A 19,756-nucleotide genomic window follows, 5' to 3' on the forward strand; every position below is an offset into this window, starting at 1 on the left:
GGTTTCCACCACAGTCCAAAGACTTGATGAACTAAATTGGCTGTAGTGTATGTATGTGTGAGAATGAGAGTGTATAGGTGTTTCCTAATACTAGGTTGGAGCTGGAAGGGCATCTGCTGCATAAAAGATATGCTGAAATAGTTGGCGGTTCATTCTGCTGTGGAGACCCCTGATAAATTTGGGACTAAGCCGAAGGAAAATGAATAAATTAATGAATTGTGCAATTTGTACACTGTCAAAAAAAATGCATAAGGCATATTTCAGCAGAGATTTGTGAGGTAACTCAACTTAAACCCACTCAAGTCCAGTACTTAGGTTAAAAGCTGAGCCTAACAATTAGTCAGTTGTTTACAGTATCTACAGTACATGCTTGCTTTTAGACAGAACAAGTAACTCGAAATGTCCATCCCTAATAAGTGAAGTTTATTCATAAACTAATTTCGAGAGGATCACGTGCTTATCATTTATCACGGCCGGTGTCGTATTTGCTAATCACTATCTTCCAATCATACGAGCCCTAAGCTACTATAAATAACCACAGTTTTCAGTTCATTTTATCTTCGCTTGGAAGAAAATCCTTTACCTTTGATCGGGCGGCACGGCGGCCCAGTGATTAGCACTGTGAGCCCCACAGCAAGAACACTGCCAGCCCTGGTCCCACCAGGCGGGTGGGTGTTTCTGTGAGGAGTTTGTATGTTCTCCCTGTGTCTGCGTATAGGTTTTCCCCGGGTTCTCTCGTTTCCTTCCACCATCCAAAGACATTCAACATGCATAACAATCAAACATTTGTCTAACTCCTTTTGTTCCCTTAGCTAAAACAGCCGGGGAGTTCTAAGATCCACGAAGCTCAGGCTCCCCTCTCGCTCTGCCAACGGGAGGAAGCCCCGGGCTCGAGGATCCCTTGAGCTCGGGGCTTTCTCCCGGGAGAGCATGCCAAACAAGCTTTTGATGGATCATCAGCTAAGTGTGAACACTTGAAAGAAACAAATGAATCAAAAATAGAGGTGAAAAAAAATGAAAGCTTGACATTAGATTTAATGCTCCTAATTTACGCAGCTAACAAAATGATGACAAAGCACATTTCACAACTTTATGAAAGAATGATGGCAGTTATTGGAGTATTTGTATGCGTTTGTGATCTTTCGCCAAAGAATAAACATAACATGGATCATTTTCAACATGTGCAACACAGCAGTCTTCTTGTGGAAAAGCAGACACCATGTCATGTTGACACCAAATGTGTTTTATATGCAACAGGGAGCTCCTTTCCCCTTCGCAACTGCCGCAGGCATCGACTTTTCTAAATCTACTCTCATTTTTTTGTCTTCCTAAACAGTTTGAAGTACAAAAACTCAGAATCTACTGCGACCCGGAGCAGAACAACAGAGAAACCGCCTGTGAAATACCTGGAGTTGTGAGTACCAGAATCTTGGATGTTTCTATTTTTGCCCTTTCAACTCCCTGCTAAAAAAACCAGCCTAGGCTGGTTGTCTGGTTTTAGCTGGTCGTCCAGGCTGGTTTTAGAAGGGTTTTGGCCACTTCCAGGCTGGTTTCCAGCCATTTCCAGCCTGGTCTTAGCTGGTCAGGCAGGAAAATGACCAGCTAAATCCAGCTAAAACTAGCTTGATCAGCCTGGTTTAAGCTGGACATAGCTGGTTTTGGCTGGGCTCCCAGCCTGCTAGGCTGGTCAAGCTGGTTTTAGCTGGTCATCTCCCAGCCTAACCAGCTAAGACCAGGCTGGAATTGGCTGGAAACCAGCCTGGAAGTGGCCAAAACCCCTCTAAAACCAGCCTGGTTGACCAGCTAAAACCAGCCAACCAGCCTAGGCTGGTTTAAGCTGGATTTTTCAGCAGGGCTATATTCCATGTATTAATGTCATATCGAGTTAAGAATGGCTTGATATTTGAACGGTTTGATTTCGCTTCCAGACAATTCTATAAAAACAGAACAGTAAAGCACAAAGGACTTTGTTCGTTTTGTTTGTTTATCTTTCGCGATTCCAATAATTCCCGTTCAATGTGTTTCGAGTGTGATCTAATCTGTTCAATTTCACCGACGAACTAGAGGAATCTTTTCAGGCTCAAACAGAGCATGATATTCGCTCAAAGAGTTTATTAAAAGTCAATCACGTATTTGCGTAACACGTCATTGTTCTCAAGTCACTAACTCAATCTGGCACTGATATCTCCTTCAGACTGACTGTTTAGAGATGTGGGCCATTTGTAAACACTGTGTGTGACCTCATTTTGCTTTTCTGCTTGCGCATGCTGCAATGAAGTCTTGCACCTCTAAGCTGTTTTTTCTGCCAATGCCTCTTCATGTATTTTGGCTCCTTTCATTTTTTAGGATGGAGAGGTATGTACTTTTGAAGATGGCTTTGCTCGCTTTGAAAAGTAACTGCTAGCCTCATTTTGAATTGCAGAGGTAAGAGCTGCCTCGTTTTTATATTAGAGTGTCTAACTCAGGGGTGTCCAGATTTGGTCCTAGAGGACCGTTGTCTTGCAGATTTTAGCTCGGACTTGCCTTAACACACTTGCAAGGATGTTGCTAGAAAGCCTGGTAAGAGCTTGATTAGCTGGCCCTTGTGCATCTGATTAGAGTTGGAACTAAACTTTGCAGGACACCGGCCCTCCAGGACCTAGTTTGGACACCACTAGTCTAAGCATTGTCTTAGCTGGAAAACAAAATCTGCCAGCAGCTTTGAGAATGAATGGCTGAATGATGCTGGTGTGCCAAAAGCATTCAATGAAACTGCCTGCATAAATGTATGAATACTTCAAAGAATATCATAGTATAGTATACTACCACAAAATCATAGTAGTATCTTGGTAGTTTTGGCGTATGACCGTATGATGCCTTAAAGTCAGCATGAAGGCAGATTGCCAAATAGAGAAGAAAAGGATCAGTATTTTATAAAACAGTAGCTATGTTTACATCCAAAGACGTGATGTAAATTTATTAAAACTGAAATATGGTATAAAAGACGTGCAAATAAAGCAGCGAATGAGTCAAAGAGAACAAAATCATCACTTCCTGATTATCTGGTGTCAAAAATAAACACGTCATTTGCTGTGGTAGGAGACGCTGCGTGAATCTTAAATGACTTGCACCTCAGAAGACAATGCTGACAAGCAGTAAGTGTGTGGTGGCGCTTAAAGACGCGGAGCACAGATGCTCTTTACTATTCTGGAGGTAATTAATAATATAACAACACTAATACTGAAATGAAACAGTAATCACATGACCTTTTTAATGCGCACACTGGAATTTGTTCTGTAAAAGCGTTTCCATCATAGTTCATGCACATTTTTTCTTATCAAATAAAATGTTTATTAGTTTATTTTCAAAATTGATGTGCATGTTGGCATTTCCAAACCACTATTTTTTTTATGCGAATATCTAAATATGCATAGAAATAGGTTGATGGAAACAACTAGTAAGACCAGTCAATTTTGCTAGGGTCGAAAGGGATAAGGGGCTTAGAAATCCAGCCAAAAACCACACCCCCCTATCCTCACCCCCCAAAAAAAGAAGTTCCAATTCACCCCGCTGAACATCCCCTGTGACAATAAACAATCTTTACATGTTCCTCCGGCCATTTTAGGTATTTTCATAAGAAAAAAGTCAATTTATAATCCAATGCTAACTGACATAGCATGTTACAGTAGAATATAGCTATAAAATAATACGCGAGATGCATGAACCCACTGTGATTCAACTATTACAGAAACAGATGTGACATCACATCTAGATAAATATGTCTAGATATCTATATCGTATCTAGATAAATATGTCTAGGTATCAATACCACATCAAGATAAATGTCTAGTTACCTATATCACTTCTAGATAAATATGTCTAGGTATCTATATTGCATCTAGGTAAATATGTCTAGATATCTATGTTGTATCTAAATAAATATCTAGATATCTATATTATATCTAGATAAATATGTCTAGATATCTATATCACATCTAGATAAATATGTCTAGATATCTATATTGCATCTAGATAAATATGTCTATGTATCTATATTGCATCTAGGTAAATATGTCTAGATATCTATATCATATCTAGATAAATATGTCTAGATATCTATATCACATCTAGATAAATATGTCTAGATATCTATATCACATCTAGATAAATATGTCTAGATATCTATATCACATCTAGATAAATATGTCTAGATATCTATATCATATCTAGATAAATATGTCTAGATATCTATATCACATCTAGATAAATATGTCTAGATATCTATATCACATCTAGATAAATATGTCTAGATATCTATATCACATCTAGATAAATATGTCTAGATATCTATATCACATCTAGATAAATATGTCTAGATATCTATATCACATCTAGATAAATATGTCTAGATATCTATATCACATCTAGATAAATATGTCTAGATATCTATATCACATCTAGATAAATATGTCTAGATATCTATATCACATCTAGATAAATATGTCTAGATATCTATATCACATCTAGATAAATATGTCTAGATATCTATATCATATCTAGATAAATATGTCTAGATATTTATATCATATCTAGATAAATATGTCTAGATATCTATATCATATCTAGATAAATATGTCTAGATATCTATATCACATCTAGATAAATATGTCTAGATATCTATATCACATCTAGATAAATATGTCTAGATATCTATATCACATCTAGATAAATATGTCTAGATATCTATATCACATCTAGATAAATATGTCTAGATATCTATATCACATCTAGATAAATATGTCTAGATATCTATATCACATCTAGATTAATATGTCTAAATATCTATATCACATCTAGATAAATATGTCTAGATATCTATATCATATCTAGATAAATATGTCTAGATATCTATATCATATCTAGATAAATGTCTAGCTTTCAATATTGTATCTAAATAAATATCTAGATGTCTATATTATATCTAGATAAATATGTCTAGGTATCTATATTGCATCTAGATAAATATGTCTAGATATTTATACTGGATCTAGATAAATGTCTAGATATTTGTATCACATCTAGATAAATATGTTTAGATATCTATATTATATCTAGAAAGCTAGTTTAATTTTCATTTTTCTGAATAATTAGCATGCATTTACATTGATATGAAGCACATTTTATTGATTGCAGTTATTTCACCAAAGCTACACACAATTTATACGGTGAAAACAAATATTAAGCTTCATCAGTAGTAAGAACTACTCAGTTTGGTGAAACAGTTGTATTATTACCTCATCAGCTTCAGCTTCTCAAAATAATGAATGAATGATGACAGTGCAGTGGCGGGAATTTTTTTTAACACCTGGCGTGTGACAACAGTCCCACTCCCACCTGCCGGTAGAACAGCCGACTATTTAAATACTCGACACAAAAGCTGCATTAAGTGTAATCCGTGTGATTTATGTGGTTATTTTAATTACTTGGATAACAAAATAAATGTTATACAACCTTTTTTTTTAAGATATTGCAAAAGATCAGGGGCTTTAGACTATACATCAAGGACCCCAAAGCCCCTCCCTCGCAACGCCACTGGTGCTATGAAAGAGCTTTAACAGTTTTTGTTGTCTTTCTCTCCATTACATTTCGATATTTCAGATACTAGGCTGTACAGCTGAATGAATAACAAATATACTAGCAATAAAGAGAAGCTGTATGCTGTTTTGTCACAGAATTTAGTTTTAACATAAAGATAAAATGACATGTGATGCTTTATGAGATGCAGCATAGTAAATCATTTTGGTTTGTTTTTTCAGTGTGCTAATGGACCAGGAGACATCGATCCAACCCCTGAGCCCTGCATATGCCCACCAGGGCCACCCGGTACCCCAGGAATGACGGTAAAATAGCCTGTCCCACAGCCCTTTAGTGCGTCTATACAGCAGAATAGCTTCTATAATCTCTTCATCGCATCAAAAGCCATTGCACTGCACGTAAAAGTCACAAAAAGGCAAGTTTGAAATTTATAAGGTCAAGCCTGTGCTTGAAAACACATGCTGCTTTTCAGCAGGTGATCACCGTAAAATGAACAACATTCCCAAATATGTTGAGAGACGGATCTTTTAACTGCATGTGCTCATTTAAGAGCTTTAGTACACGGCTGTACTATAATTGATATTAAATAATGGTGCTAAATCAATTTAATTTATTTATTTATATATATATTTAATTAGCATCAATTGGTGAAGGATTTAGCTTGACATGGGAAATGCATTTGCAAATGGACTTTGCTTTTTCATTTGAAATGTGGCAGTCACTGCGCGTTCACGAAAGCGGAAATGCAAACGGTAATGCGTGATTTGCATTGCATTTCGATTATGACACAATTTATGTGTCCACATATGGAAAAATCCTATTTGCAATTGCATTTGAACATTGTCCGGGATGTACTTCCATATTTACAGGTAGTTAACCCTTGTGTATTGTTCAAACTGACAACTCTTTCGTTATGTTTGTGGCTGTTTTTGCCCCATGACGTCCACTTATAATAACATTTTTGATTGTAAATCCAAATAATCATGCATTCTTGCTTGTTGCTGGTTGGAAAGAGGCAACATTTGTCATTTTTTACTGTTGATCATCAGTTTGCAGCATTAACACTTTATTTTAGATAGGCCTGTGCAAAATGGTTTATGGCTAGTAAAATGCGTGCATAAATACACTTACTATGTTTACTATGTTCTGAAAGCTGAGGTTTTTTTTTATTTTCTCAAACGTATCTAGGTAAAGGTACAAAGGTCTCTCTTACACTCACACTTTACTCCATATAAAGTTTTTTGCACTGCAACTGATGCTCAACAGTAACAAATGACAAATGTTGCCTCTTTCCAACAGGGAAAACCATCAACAATCAAGAATGCATGATTATTTGGCTTTGAAATAAAAAACGTTATCATAAGTGGACGCCATGGGGCAAAAACAGCCTTCCCAACAGGGAAAACCAGCAACAATCAAGAATCCATGATTATACAGTACGCTGTCATGGCTTTGCAATCAAAAAACGTCAATATAGTAAAAGTCAATTGGGGCAAAAACAGCCCCCAGCATAACAAAAGGGTAGTCAATTTGCCCACAGTGTATTGTTGAGTTTTTGGAAAAAATAAAAATAAAAATCCAAAGCATTTTCCCAAAATATGTGTCAAAATAAAATGCGTCATCAATAATCATGTGGCCAAGTTAAGCCTCAAAATCAACTCAGGGTGGATGAACACAACCCCAACAGCACACAATTTTGTAACAGAATATTATTTTGCAATAAAATATGTCAGTATATTTATATTGATCATTTAATCACTTCGCTATAGGGAGAACGGGGGAAAATGGGAGATCCGGGTCAACCTGGTCCAGCTGGTGCTGATGGTAAGCCTGTGAGTACTACACAGTTTAATACAACCTCAAATTAACGTGAGCACATGTCGAGTTCAGTGAAGTTTCCAGAACATGCGTTAAGAACTGGTATTCTTATCATTTCAGTATGTATTAGGGTACATGATGGTATTTCTGGTGATATGCGGCATTTGGATCTAAAGCTGCTGCTCTTTGGGTTGCTGTAATAACAACAAATATAAAATGTTGTCCACAAGTGTAAAAGCATTGACGAAGATTTTTATCATTTTAAGAAGGGCTGCAGGATATTGGAAACAACTGATATTGCAATATTTTAATTGTCTGAGATAAATATTGCGATATGGGTATAATATAGCACTATTTGATAGTTTTCTATAGAGTTTAACAGTATTCGGGTACAAAAATTACAGAATCACAATGCGAAAAAGGCTTTTCTTAGCTTGCTTTGTCTCGTTTCCAGCCCAAACATATAAAAATATTTTAACCTCTCTTTAAATTTTTCCTTTCAAGGTTTTCCTTAAAACAAACACAACTCAGAGGGGCAAGCAAATAATCTTGTTTTCATATTAAAATTTAGATATTTGTTATTAATATTAAATGTTGACTGTTCCTGGGGTTCGAACTGAAATAGGGAAGCGAGCCTTCAGTCATGCAGCCCACCTCATCCTGGAATACTCTTCAGTCTGAACTAAAAATGTCTGAGCTCATTCCAATTACATCGTTTCGCTCTATCCTTTTTAACAAACAATAGTCCATTTCTCAATGTATGTGTTTTTAAAATATTTTAATGTGGTATAGCTGAGCAACTAAACTGTATTTTTATATTATCTTAATTTTCTATTTATTATTAATATAATAATAATTATTATTATTTCATAAGTCGTGTGTTGCAGACCTCTTGGCCAGGTCAACCTTTGTGAATTAGATTATCTTGATCTCTGTTATTTGTATATATATATATATATATACTTTAATCTGTTTAGATAAAGAAACATATACATACATACAGTTGAAGTCAGAATTATTAGCCCCCCTTTGAATTTTTTTTTAATCTTTTTTAAATATTTCCCAAATGATGATGTTTAACAGAGCAAGGACATTTTCACAGTATGTCTGATAATATTTTTTCTTCTGGAGAAAGTCTTATTTGTTTTATTTTACCTAGAATAAAAGCAGTTTTACATTTTTTTAAACACCATTTTAATGTCAATATTATTTGCCTCTTTAAGCTATATATTTCTTTTCGATGGTCTACAGAACAAACTATCATTATACAATTACTTGAATCTACATTTAAACAACCTGAAAACTGTATAAAGCTTAAGAAATGTGAAATGTTTTGATTTTACCATAATATTTTTATTTTTTGTTTTCAGTTTGTACACATTGAAATATTGAAACATTTTACAAACATTTTACAACAATAACCTTGTTGCATTTACAAATTATACAAAATATAAGGATATATATATTTACAATAAAACTAAAAGCAAACAACAAACAAAAGAGCAAAAAAAAAAAAAAACTTAAACTGCTCTTTTTGTCATTAATGGTAATCTATTCAATCATGACAATCATAAGGAAATATGGCATTTGGCATCATTTTCCAAACTAAACAAAAAGAAACAACAACAATACTTGTAAGTAATGAAAAAACTAATTTTATATTATAAAATAATTATTAAAATGGCTTCTAAAAAAAAGTCAATGGGCACCAAACAAAGTACTGTATGGCATATTTGGGGAAAACCCTTTTTCTAACCTACATTCGTGTAAAGGTCAAGTCACAGCAAGACTTACTGTGTAAATAAACAGAGTGGCCTTTGATAAACTATAATAAAACTCATGTCCTGCCAGATGCACTGAAACCTTCCCCATGAAAACATGTAGCAGAGAATCATGCAACATTCTCACGTCAACAATAATTTTAATTCAAAATCAAGTCTGAATTTCAAGAACCAGTGGGGTTTATTTTATGGCTCAAAAAACAAAGACATTAGTGTCGTCGTCCAGCTGGAGTCTGCACAAATGGTTCATGTAGGCGTGTACAGATTGCACAAACTAATAATAAATTGCAAACTCGAGGCACAAATATTCAAGATGACCTCTTTTTCCCCATTGCAAGTTAAAATTAGTTTTCCTTTCACAGCAAGAACAGCATAGTTAATTCATATTTAACCCTTTTAAAAAATAAAAACATAATCAACATCAATCATAAAATCAACATAAACATTTAAAAATGAGTTGAAATGTTGTAGTTTGTATTTGTTTTGTTTGATATAACTTATTTTCATTTAAATGTGTTATCGTTCTATTCTTAAAGATGATTGGTGTATATATGTTTACGATTAAGCGACTAATGTTTTAATCAGTAAATCACAGCAGGCGAATGTTAACATTACTTTGATTAAGCTTGAACTTGACTTAGCCAGAGAGTTAACCTGCCTCGGAGCAGGCTAGTTTCCCAGCATAAGTTGCCATTGTAACTGAGCTTAAACTATCGTAAATTTGATTTATGAAACCGAATCCGCTATTAATAAACCTGACTTACCAAAATAAGCCTGGCTGATTCTCTAAGCTTGGTTTATCGAACATGCTCCAGATCTGCTATTGAGTTAACCTGACTTATCTGAATTTTGAGTGTGCTTATTTATCTTTGAAACAAGTCACTGAGTAAACATGTGGTGGCATCCACTGTTTGAGTGATGTTAACCAATCATTCGTTGCACTGTATGAGTGATGTTAACCAAGCTCTAAGGGGGACCTTAGATAGATAGATATAGTTAGCAAGCTCTTTTTTTGAGGTGTGCTTTGATTTCAACACATTTTGGACTGGGAAATACATTGAGTAATGCTAATTTGATTTTGTTATTTTATAATGACTATGACATTTGCATGACTGCGAGTCAGACTGATATGAGATGTCATTTCTTCATTAAAGGGTGTGCCAGGATTTAGAGGAAGTCCTGGCATTCAAGGCTCTCCTGGCATTGAGGTATGGATGCATGCTTCAGAAATGGACATTCCCTATCAAACATCATGCTGCACTTGACCATGCTGTTTATCTGTGTTCGGGCAGGGGCAACGTGGAGCTGACGGACATAAGGGGGAAAAGGGAAGTCCTGGAGAAGCAGTAAGGAGCGTTTTTCATTATGAAAACATATGAAGCATTTATATGATACAGCAAAGACATTAATATCGGCAGTTCTGATCTTCATTCCCACACAATTTGCATTTATTGTCACACATGGTTTAGTTCATGCAGCTTTCTACTGGGGAGATTTGTTAGGTAAAGAGAGCATGCAAAATGTGCAGAGGCGTTGGTATTCTCGACCAATCTCCAGGATGAAAACCACTGATCTACGTAGCTACATTTACACACCACCAAATAATCCTTTAGCAAATGCACCAGCAATTTAATCCAACTCAAAAGGCCTCATGTACACTCAATCGATCAGGGGTGCGTTTCTGAAAACCATCATTAGATAACTGAGGTTGCAAGTTGTGTTGTTACAAGCATAGTTTGTCGATTTGGCATCGATTTGGCACTTGTACGCTTGCAGTTACACCTGTAGAGCTGTAGTTGGAATCATAGTCCCTGGTTGTGTTTTATTCACAGTTATCCTTTATGCCCTATTCCTTTCGAACGTCCAGCATTAAACTTGGAATAATAATAATAATAATAATAATAAAAAACCTTAAAGTCATCACTCTTAGGTGTAATTTGCTTTCAAAGTATTTTTACAGTTCTGTTTCAGCGATCTTCTTATTGACAATTGCATCTGTAGTGCATTTTTACACAGCCGTGGCTCATGACGAAAGCTATACTGTAGGTGACCAATTTTAAAAAGCGGAATTTACGTCTCCAAAGCTTCTGAAAACAAAAATATATAGCATACGTTGATGGTTTTAATTTAAAGCAGGTTATTTGTTAAGAACTGTATCACTATATGACATGGGTGTGCTGGTTAGAACATTTCTGCAGTGGTTTGCATGTGTCAACTTGTAAAAGTCTTTATTTACAATCTGACACATTCAAATTTGGACTTTTACAATAAATAAAAAAAATATAAATAAACAAAATCCCAATTAATAATAATAAAAAAAATAATAATAATCATTATTTTTATTAAGTAGGATTTTTTTCATTTCTTAATAAATAGCTTACTATTACAACGATTAACAATTATGATTTATATATGAGATTAGAATACGTGTTAGCTAAGTGGTTTTATGTTTTAGAATAGAATACTGAAAACTCTCAATAATATTTGTAAAAGAAACATAGGCAGTTTATGTGCCGTTTATACATTTCAATTAATATGTTAAACGTGTGCATGTTTTTACCAAAACTAGTATTAGATTTTTTTTAAATGTGTGTGCTTGTAAATCAATATAATTTGCACAAAAAGTTATGTTTTTTTCCCTTTTAAGATGTTGTCATTTCACACCATTTAGAGCGTCATTATGGACGTTTTACCTTATATCTAACGACAGATCTGTGACAGAGAAACTACATCTCTGTAGTCTGTCACTACATCGTTCTTTTCCCAATTGATGTGTCGTACTATCATAGTTCAGCCATGTGTTAAGTCAATGTTTGGGAAATGCACGCCTAAGTGAACTCTATTCAAATGAAGTTGAATAGATGTATAATAGGTGTAGACCTTTCCTAATCCAATGGAGTGGACATGCAAGTAGAGATCTGCGCGGGACTAAATTTTGAATCTCGCTCCCACCCGCACCCGCCAGGTTTTAGCCCCGTTTTCTGCCCGCCACGCCCGATCCCGCTAAACAGCGGGGGAGATCAAAACCGACAATCACCCAGCTATACAGTCCAGACAGCCATAAACACACACACAGCACCAAGCACAAACACAGACAAAGCTCTCTCTCTCTCTCATACGCGCGCGCACTAACACACACACAAGCACCAAGCAGACACACAGGCGTTTGCTGCTATATCAACTCAAAGGCTTGTAATACCATGTATCAAGTACCAATGTAATACCAAAAAGTTTTATATAAAGGTATATAAATACTGAGTCGCGCCAGCTCCAGGCCGCAGCGCACATTACTCTCGGGCCGATTCCGGCGCGGATGCGGCAGCGTCGGCTCGCTTACGGCCGCCGCATCTGACCCGATAAATTCGGGCCGGAATCGGGCAGTGAGTCCACGAGCATCCAGCCTGAGTCCGGCAGCCGGAGCCGGGCCGAGTGGTAAGTCTCCGGCAGGCGAGAATCTAGCCGGAACTGGCCCGAGTGTGTGTGTGTGTGTGTGTGTGTGTATATGTGTATATATATATATATATATATATATATATATATATATATATATATATATATATATATATATATATATATATATATATATATATATATATATATATATATATATATATACACACACACACACATCTCTCTCTCTCTCTCTCTCTCATTCGCGCGCACGCACTAACATACACACAAGCACCAAGCACACACACACTCACACACACAGGCAAAGCTTTCTTTCTCTCTCTCATTCGCTTAGCAATATCCGCGATATTGCTAGACAGCCCACTCCCGTCCCAAATTAAACCTGTTACCGACCGCTCCCGTGAGTTATTCGGAAATTTATTCCCGCGCCGCAGAAATCTGGTCGGGTCCTGCGGCGCCCGCGGGACAGCCGCGGAAATGCAGACCTCTACATGCAAGTGTTGTTGATTGAGTGATTTAGAAATGGCATAATTACGCATGGAAAGTAAATTGAAGCTGCTGTTTTTGTAGAATGAAATGCCATAAATGTCATGTACTTCTGAAATTCACTCTGTGAAGGGGAGCAGAATAATGTCCCATCAGTCCTCACTTCATAATCTGACCCAGGTGACTCGTTTCGGCCATAACAATGAGCAATTTACGGCTTGGTAAAGTTAAGCAGCAAGGCACAGTTTCTCGTTCTTGTTGTCTCCTAATCTGGACCAAAAATGCATCCATTTAAACTCAATCAGTTTATCGAACTTGCATGTGAACACTGTTTTTGATTCATCATTGACTCAAATCTAATCACAACTCACCTGGATGTTGCCTCTGACTCCTGGTCTCCTCATTTCTCAGTCTTCTCGTCTCCTGGTTTCTCCTGCACTTCACCCATTACCTCCAACCAAAGACTTTCAGTCTGGACAGGCAGCATTTTATACACCTATTTATTATTAAAGTTCAGAGAAATAACTCATTTATCTGAGAACAGGAGTTTCCCTAAATGAAACAGTGAAAGTAAACATTCGAATGAAAATCTTAATAAAGACATAAACACATTAAGGGTTGCTAACCAATCAGACAACGTCTCTCAGAAACTTTGTGTCACAAGAGTGTTTTGGCAATGATGATTGTACTTAGCATATGTATGAACTTAATTCATGTGGATGTATAACTATTTCCGTTTAAATGACTGAAATCTTTTGTGTGTGTTTGTCTTTAGGGTGACAGAGGTATTCCAGGTTTACCCGGGCCACCTGGTAAAACAGGTGAAAAGGTCAGTTTTAAGTTTCAAGTGTTGTTTTATACTTAATATATAAATTAAATAATTTTACTGAACTTTGTTGCTGATAGTAGAACAATGGGTTACAATTAATTATTGGTGCTCAAAATATCTTTCCATTTACACACACTGGCGACTTTGAAATCTGGCCATTCTCCTCTGACCTCTGGCATCAACAAGGCATTTGCACCCACAGAACTGCCGCTCACTTGATATTGCCTCTTTTTCAGAGCATTCTCTGTAAACCCTAGAGATGGTTGTGCGTGAAAATCCCAGTAGATCAGCAGTTTCTGAAATACTCAGACCAGCCCGTCTGGCAGCAACAACCATGCCACGTTTAAAGTCACTTAAATCCCCTTTCTTCCCAATTCTGATGCTCGCTTTGAACTGCAGATCGTCTTGACCATGTCTACATGCCTAAATGCATTGAGTTGCTGCCATGTGATTGGCTGATTAGAAATTTGCTTTAACAAGCAGTTGGACAGGTGTACCTAATAAAAGTAAGGTGTAATGGGCTATTTAGGTTAGGATTAATCTGATTGGTTTATCAATGATTGCAGATGAGAGACCAGCCACGATTAATCATTTAATGTGCTCCTCTTGAAATTATGGTGCTTTACAGTTCTCCACAGTTATAACATTGCCCAAAATCATCATATCATGACATTATCACAATGTAGTAAAATAATTACAACAAATGATGACACTTTGAAAACATGGGGGAACTCAATGGCCAACATATGCATGTATATTAGTCTAAACACTAAGATAAAATAGAATTAAAATAAAATTATGATACTTGGTGCTTACCTGTACTTCTGCTTATCATGACGGATGAGTCTGCATCTTCATGAGCAGGCTTCAGTTCTCCTAGACAACAAGTATTTACCATCATTCAATGTTTGAGGCTAGAAACACAGCACTGTTTAAATGTTATTCAATAGTGTGTATGCTAGGTGTTTCTAACATTTCTTATGTAAATTTAATAATAATAATAATACTTAATTTAATAATATTTTATTTATGATGCACTTCTTACACTCAAAGCACTACAGTGTATAGAAACAAAATAAGAATAAATAAAAAAAATCTTAACAATCTTGCATAAAATCACAGTAATAAATCACACCACAATAATCAGTAAAACAATAATAAAACAAAATTACTAAATAAGTTGCACTGGAAAATCACAAATTAAATGCTTTACTAAAAACGATGAGCCTTAAAAAGTTTCTCAAAGCAATCTTATGAATTTAAACTTTCTTAAAGCTTACATTTATTAAATATTTATTTAATATTTAATACTAGATAGCATCATTGAAGAAAAGCTTGATGTAAACAAGATAAGTGATCCATTTAATGTGTTGTTAGCCATGTGTTGCTTGTGGTTTGCTGATGTTTACCTGCATGGCGTGCGAGTTTGCATCTTCGTGAGCATGTTGCTTTCTTTTGGACAAGTCTGGACCATCCTTCGGTGTTTTAGTCTAGAAATACAGTACGTTAATGTTTAAATGTTGTAACATTTAATATTGTGAATATTCTGGATGCTACTTGAGGTCAATAACCGTCAGTTCGCTTAAAAGCAATTTTATAATAAAAGTTAATAATTATAATATTTAATCAAGTACTATATTTTCTGTATAATATCGTGAAATAATGGGAAGACTTACATATGAGTGATTAAAGACCCATCACAGGGGCTGCTAGCGTCAACGTAAACCGTTGACAACTTGCGTCATCTTTACGCACGCCTCACAAACCCCGCCCTCCAAAGACACAGCAGCCAATCCGACGTCAGTAAACTCGTGCCAGTGCATGAACTGATTTCTGATTCGCTAAAACTAATTTTGCGTCTCTTACAGGTAAAATCGACGCCAATTTTATGCATCAATATTTCAGCGTCTTCATTTTAAGCTATTCTAATATTTATTATAATATTATTAGAATTATTTTAAATAATTCTAATAATTTTTAATAATGTTTTGTTCTTTTCTAATTACAAAAAAATCGGACTATACTTCTATAATAATAATAATAATAATAATAATAATAATATATAAACTTCATTAGAAAGAAAGAAAGAAAGAAAGAAAGGAAGGAAGAAAGAAAGAAAGATTGCAGCTGCCTATTTGTTTGGCATCCATGTAGCTTTGTAAGTGATTTTGAAGTGTTTCTCTGTTGTACTGTGAACTTTAAATGTAAGAGCACACTTACACTGTAAAAAATGTTACTTAGATCTAACTTATAAAAAGTGAGGCAAGTGGTTGCATCGGACGTTTTAGGTTGATTCAACTTCCAGCCTTTTTTAAGTATTTTAAACACTAAAACATTGCTTAAAACAAATGCAATAAAATTAAGTTGAGCCAACTAATATTTCTAAAATTACTCAAATCAGATAAACTTACTTTTTTTGTTAAACTTAACTTACTTATACATTGCTATATGTTGACTGTACTCATTTTAATTAAGTATTATGAACTTAATGATCTAAATAAAATTAACCATGCATATGTCATTTAAAACTAATTTAATTGACTTCTGGCTGTAACCTCAGAAAATAAATCTTCGTTTCTATATTGTAAGCACAATATACACTAGTAAAAACAGATAAACAGACTTTCCTGTCAATAACAATTAAATAAGAATGGGAAGATGGATTAAAGACCATAACATGTATTCAATATCAATCGATGTTCCTTTTAATAGTGACTACAAAATAGGCCATTAATGTGGCTACACATACACAATACATAAATAAAAACATTAATAATACCAGATCCTATTGAGAAATCATCCAAGGCAACTCAGTGAGGAGATTTGCATATTTTGATAAAGATTTAGGATGCATAATGTCCAGTCCCACAAAGAGTCTCTAATATATCTCAAATGTATACAGTTTTGATGGATACTTGAAGTCGAGGACATCGGTAAGTCCAAACAGGAGCCATCATGCATTTGACAGGTTTGGCAAACCTCTGACAGTCCTATGATAATCCAAACTGTGTTGGGCTGATGGCAAATTTTTCCCGTGGGCAGCCGCATGCACCTCTGATTCCTCACAACTCTATTGGTAGAGACAAAAAGAAACAGGAGTTCAGGTGGTTGCTACCAAACAACATTAAATAGCTAAATACTGAATAGGAAATAACTACAAGTGAAGTTACAAAAGTCCAGTGAGAATGATGCATGGATGAAACACCTTAGTTTATCAGTTAAAAATTACCTTAGTTAAAATTACCTAACTTCTATTTAAAAAATAAAAAAGGTTATAGAGGTTGTGTAATTACATTATTCCAGGTGTTTTTAGTTATCAAATTTTAAAGAAAACTGTGATTTTACTCAGTGTAACAGTGCATGTCATTGTGTTTTCCTGTCAATCAAAGAATTGTTAAAATTTAGGTATTACATTTTTTGTTTATTTTGGCAACTTATAAAGCATAAGAATGTGTATTTAATTTAGATATTAAAACTGTTTGAAAATGGCTATATGAAAATTATAGAATACAAGTTCTATAATTTAAATGTCATCTTCATTTTGCACCAAACTTTGCACGTCATAATACAAATTTTATTAAATAAATAAATAAATACATTGCCATTTTACACATTACATTAAGGTTTACATTAAATTTTAGCTAAAGCTACATTAAATTTGAAGAAAAAGTCAATTAAATGTCACTGGCAAATGACAGTTCAGTGATTCAGTGTTATCAGTTAGCTTTATTGAAAGACTGACAGATAATAAGAAACTGCATTAGGATATTTTTATACTGTTTTTACTGTTGCACACATAAAAAAAATCTTCAGATATCAAATGTAAGTTAATTCTATGGAGCCCACTATTGTTTGCAATTTTACCAATGTTTTACTTGCCTGCAAATAATTATAGCTGTAGTTGTATCTAATGTTTTTCTTACCTGGATGTGAAGTTTGAAGATCCACAGGTAACAAAATCACTTTGGTATCTAAAGACCAAGAACATGCATTTTAGAATGAGGTGCAAACAATTTAAATGGTTCTGTAAACATCAGTAGTAAATGTAATTTAAGTTAAAATAAATTGTAAATCTGTAATTTATTCACTATGCAGCATTAAAAAACTTATGGACTAAATCTCTAAAACACAAACTTTAAGTTATACTTTCTCTTACGTTAAACACACACTACTTAACTGTTGCATACGTTTCTGCATTTAATATCCATCCTTAATGTGCTGCTATAACTTAGGTGAGCTAACTTTAGCTAAGTTAGCGCTAGCAAACTGAACCCCCACACCCCGACCGCCCACCAGTGACCTTGTTAATCGGTTCTGCAACGTTAGTTATACCTACTAAGTGTTTTAAAACTACTTTCACTATTTTTTCTCAATAATATCACTTTTAATCGTTAGCATAAACTAGCGTTGGTTAGCGTTAGCCAACTTAGCTTTCCATGTGAGAGCAGTCTAACTGTTAACATACCTGAGGCTACAGTACAATTTACAAAGCTAAAAACCTCACCTGCCTAGCGAAGACAGCAGTTTTGCATGACTTTACAATAATCATTCGGCTAAATTTGCAACTTACCGTGTTAATCAGATCCGCTGCTGGGAGCAGTTAATGTCGACCATTGCAGAAGCTGCGTCTGCCTGCTAAATCCCGGGCAATGAAAAAGGAGTCACGCCAAACTATTAAAATCACGTTTTATGAACACCTGCCCACATCGACAGCTGCTCTAATAAATTGTCTGTGTCAACTCACTTTTATAACATTTATTCTACACAATAACCACGTAAAAAAATCTACTCAAATAAATTGCATTAGTTTTATTCAAAATATACAGTTATATAAAAACTGATATATTTTAAGTAAAGAGGAAGCAAATTTAATTTTTTTGGAATAAAACAAATAAAATTAACTAGATTGCAATTATTTAAAGTAGATAGAACCAACTTTGTGAGTGTAGCACTTTTTACAGTGTATTATTTAATTTCAACCATTGTTTTTTTAACCTTAATGATTGTTTGCTTTCTCCTTAGGGGTCCGCTGGTAATCAAGGCATACAAGGACCACCAGGAAAAGATGGGCAAACGGTATTAAAATTTTCTGCTTCATTTTATAAACTCCAAACAGAGCATAAAGCTTCTCGTTGTTTTTATATCCAGCTCTTGCAGTCCTCAAAACAGTTTTCTTATGTCGGTTGAGACGAACGTTGAGCAGTAATGCTTTGTAGTCTTGTTCTGAGACTCTTTGTGTAAACAGAGGCTTTTGCACAGGCTCTCCGTTTTCCTAGCCAACCTCATATCTGTAATCCGTCTGGAATAACAGCTAATGAACTGCTGGAGCGTTCCCTGCGTGATATTAGTTAGGAAATAAATCCCGGTCCTGAAAAGTATTGATATCATCTTGGATTGAAACATGATGTACTTTGTGTTCAGCTAGATGATGTTGATAAAAGTAACAATAGATTTCACAAGTCAAGTCGTTCTACTACACTCTCATGAAAAAAGGTACACGGTGGTACAAATAATGCTCCTTAAGCAACAGTTTTGTACCTTTGCAAAAGTTGTACCTTGCTGCAGCCAGGATTCTGACCAGAACCAGGAAATCAGAGCACATCACAGCATGTCCTCAAGTCTTTACACTGGCTCCCAGTTACATTCAGAATAGACTTTAACGTATATATAGCTACTAGCTATTGTTACTGTTAGTATTATTAAAGTAATGTATAGGAGCTCAATTCATTACAGATTTGCTCACTGAATACAAACCTCACTCAGATCTTTAGGATTAAATAAACTAGAAATTCCAAGAGTTCAGTCAAAGCAGGGTGAATCGGCCTTCAGCTACTAACAGCGCCCCCTGCTGCTGGAA

At 35.2% G+C, this 19,756-nt stretch overlaps 2 protein-coding genes across 4 annotated transcripts in view; one reads left to right on the plus strand and one right to left on the minus strand.

Moving 5' to 3' along the window:
- The window catches only part of lrrc1 (leucine rich repeat containing 1), a 593,918-nt gene that overhangs the window by 92,892 nt on the left and 481,270 nt on the right, over positions 1 to 19,756 (minus strand). The window lies entirely within an intron of this gene.
- col21a1 (collagen, type XXI, alpha 1) overlaps positions 1 to 19,756 on the plus strand; it is a 73,374-nt gene that overhangs the window by 13,849 nt on the left and 39,769 nt on the right. For 2 of the 3 annotated variants that reach the window (XM_087278837.1, XM_087278836.1), the window contains exons 7-13: positions 1,337 to 1,414; positions 5,796 to 5,879; positions 7,344 to 7,398; positions 10,328 to 10,381; positions 10,466 to 10,519; positions 13,846 to 13,899; positions 18,922 to 18,975. In XM_087278837.1, the coding sequence (XP_087134963.1) occupies positions 7,396 to 7,398; positions 10,328 to 10,381; positions 10,466 to 10,519; positions 13,846 to 13,899; positions 18,922 to 18,975 (219 nt within the window). In that variant the 5' untranslated portion in view covers positions 1,337 to 1,414; positions 5,796 to 5,879; positions 7,344 to 7,395. Of the gene's footprint in view, positions 1 to 1,336; positions 1,415 to 5,795; positions 5,880 to 7,343; positions 7,407 to 10,327; positions 10,382 to 10,465; positions 10,520 to 13,845; positions 13,900 to 18,921; positions 18,976 to 19,756 lie in introns of all 3 variants that reach the window. The other variant, XM_087278835.1, reaches the window with a different exon arrangement.

Source organism: Danio rerio, chromosome 13 (assembly GCF_052040795.2).
Source record: "Danio rerio strain M-AB ecotype USA chromosome 13, GRCz13ab, whole genome shotgun sequence".
Classification (NCBI taxonomy): Eukaryota; Metazoa; Chordata; class Actinopteri; order Cypriniformes; family Danionidae; genus Danio; species Danio rerio.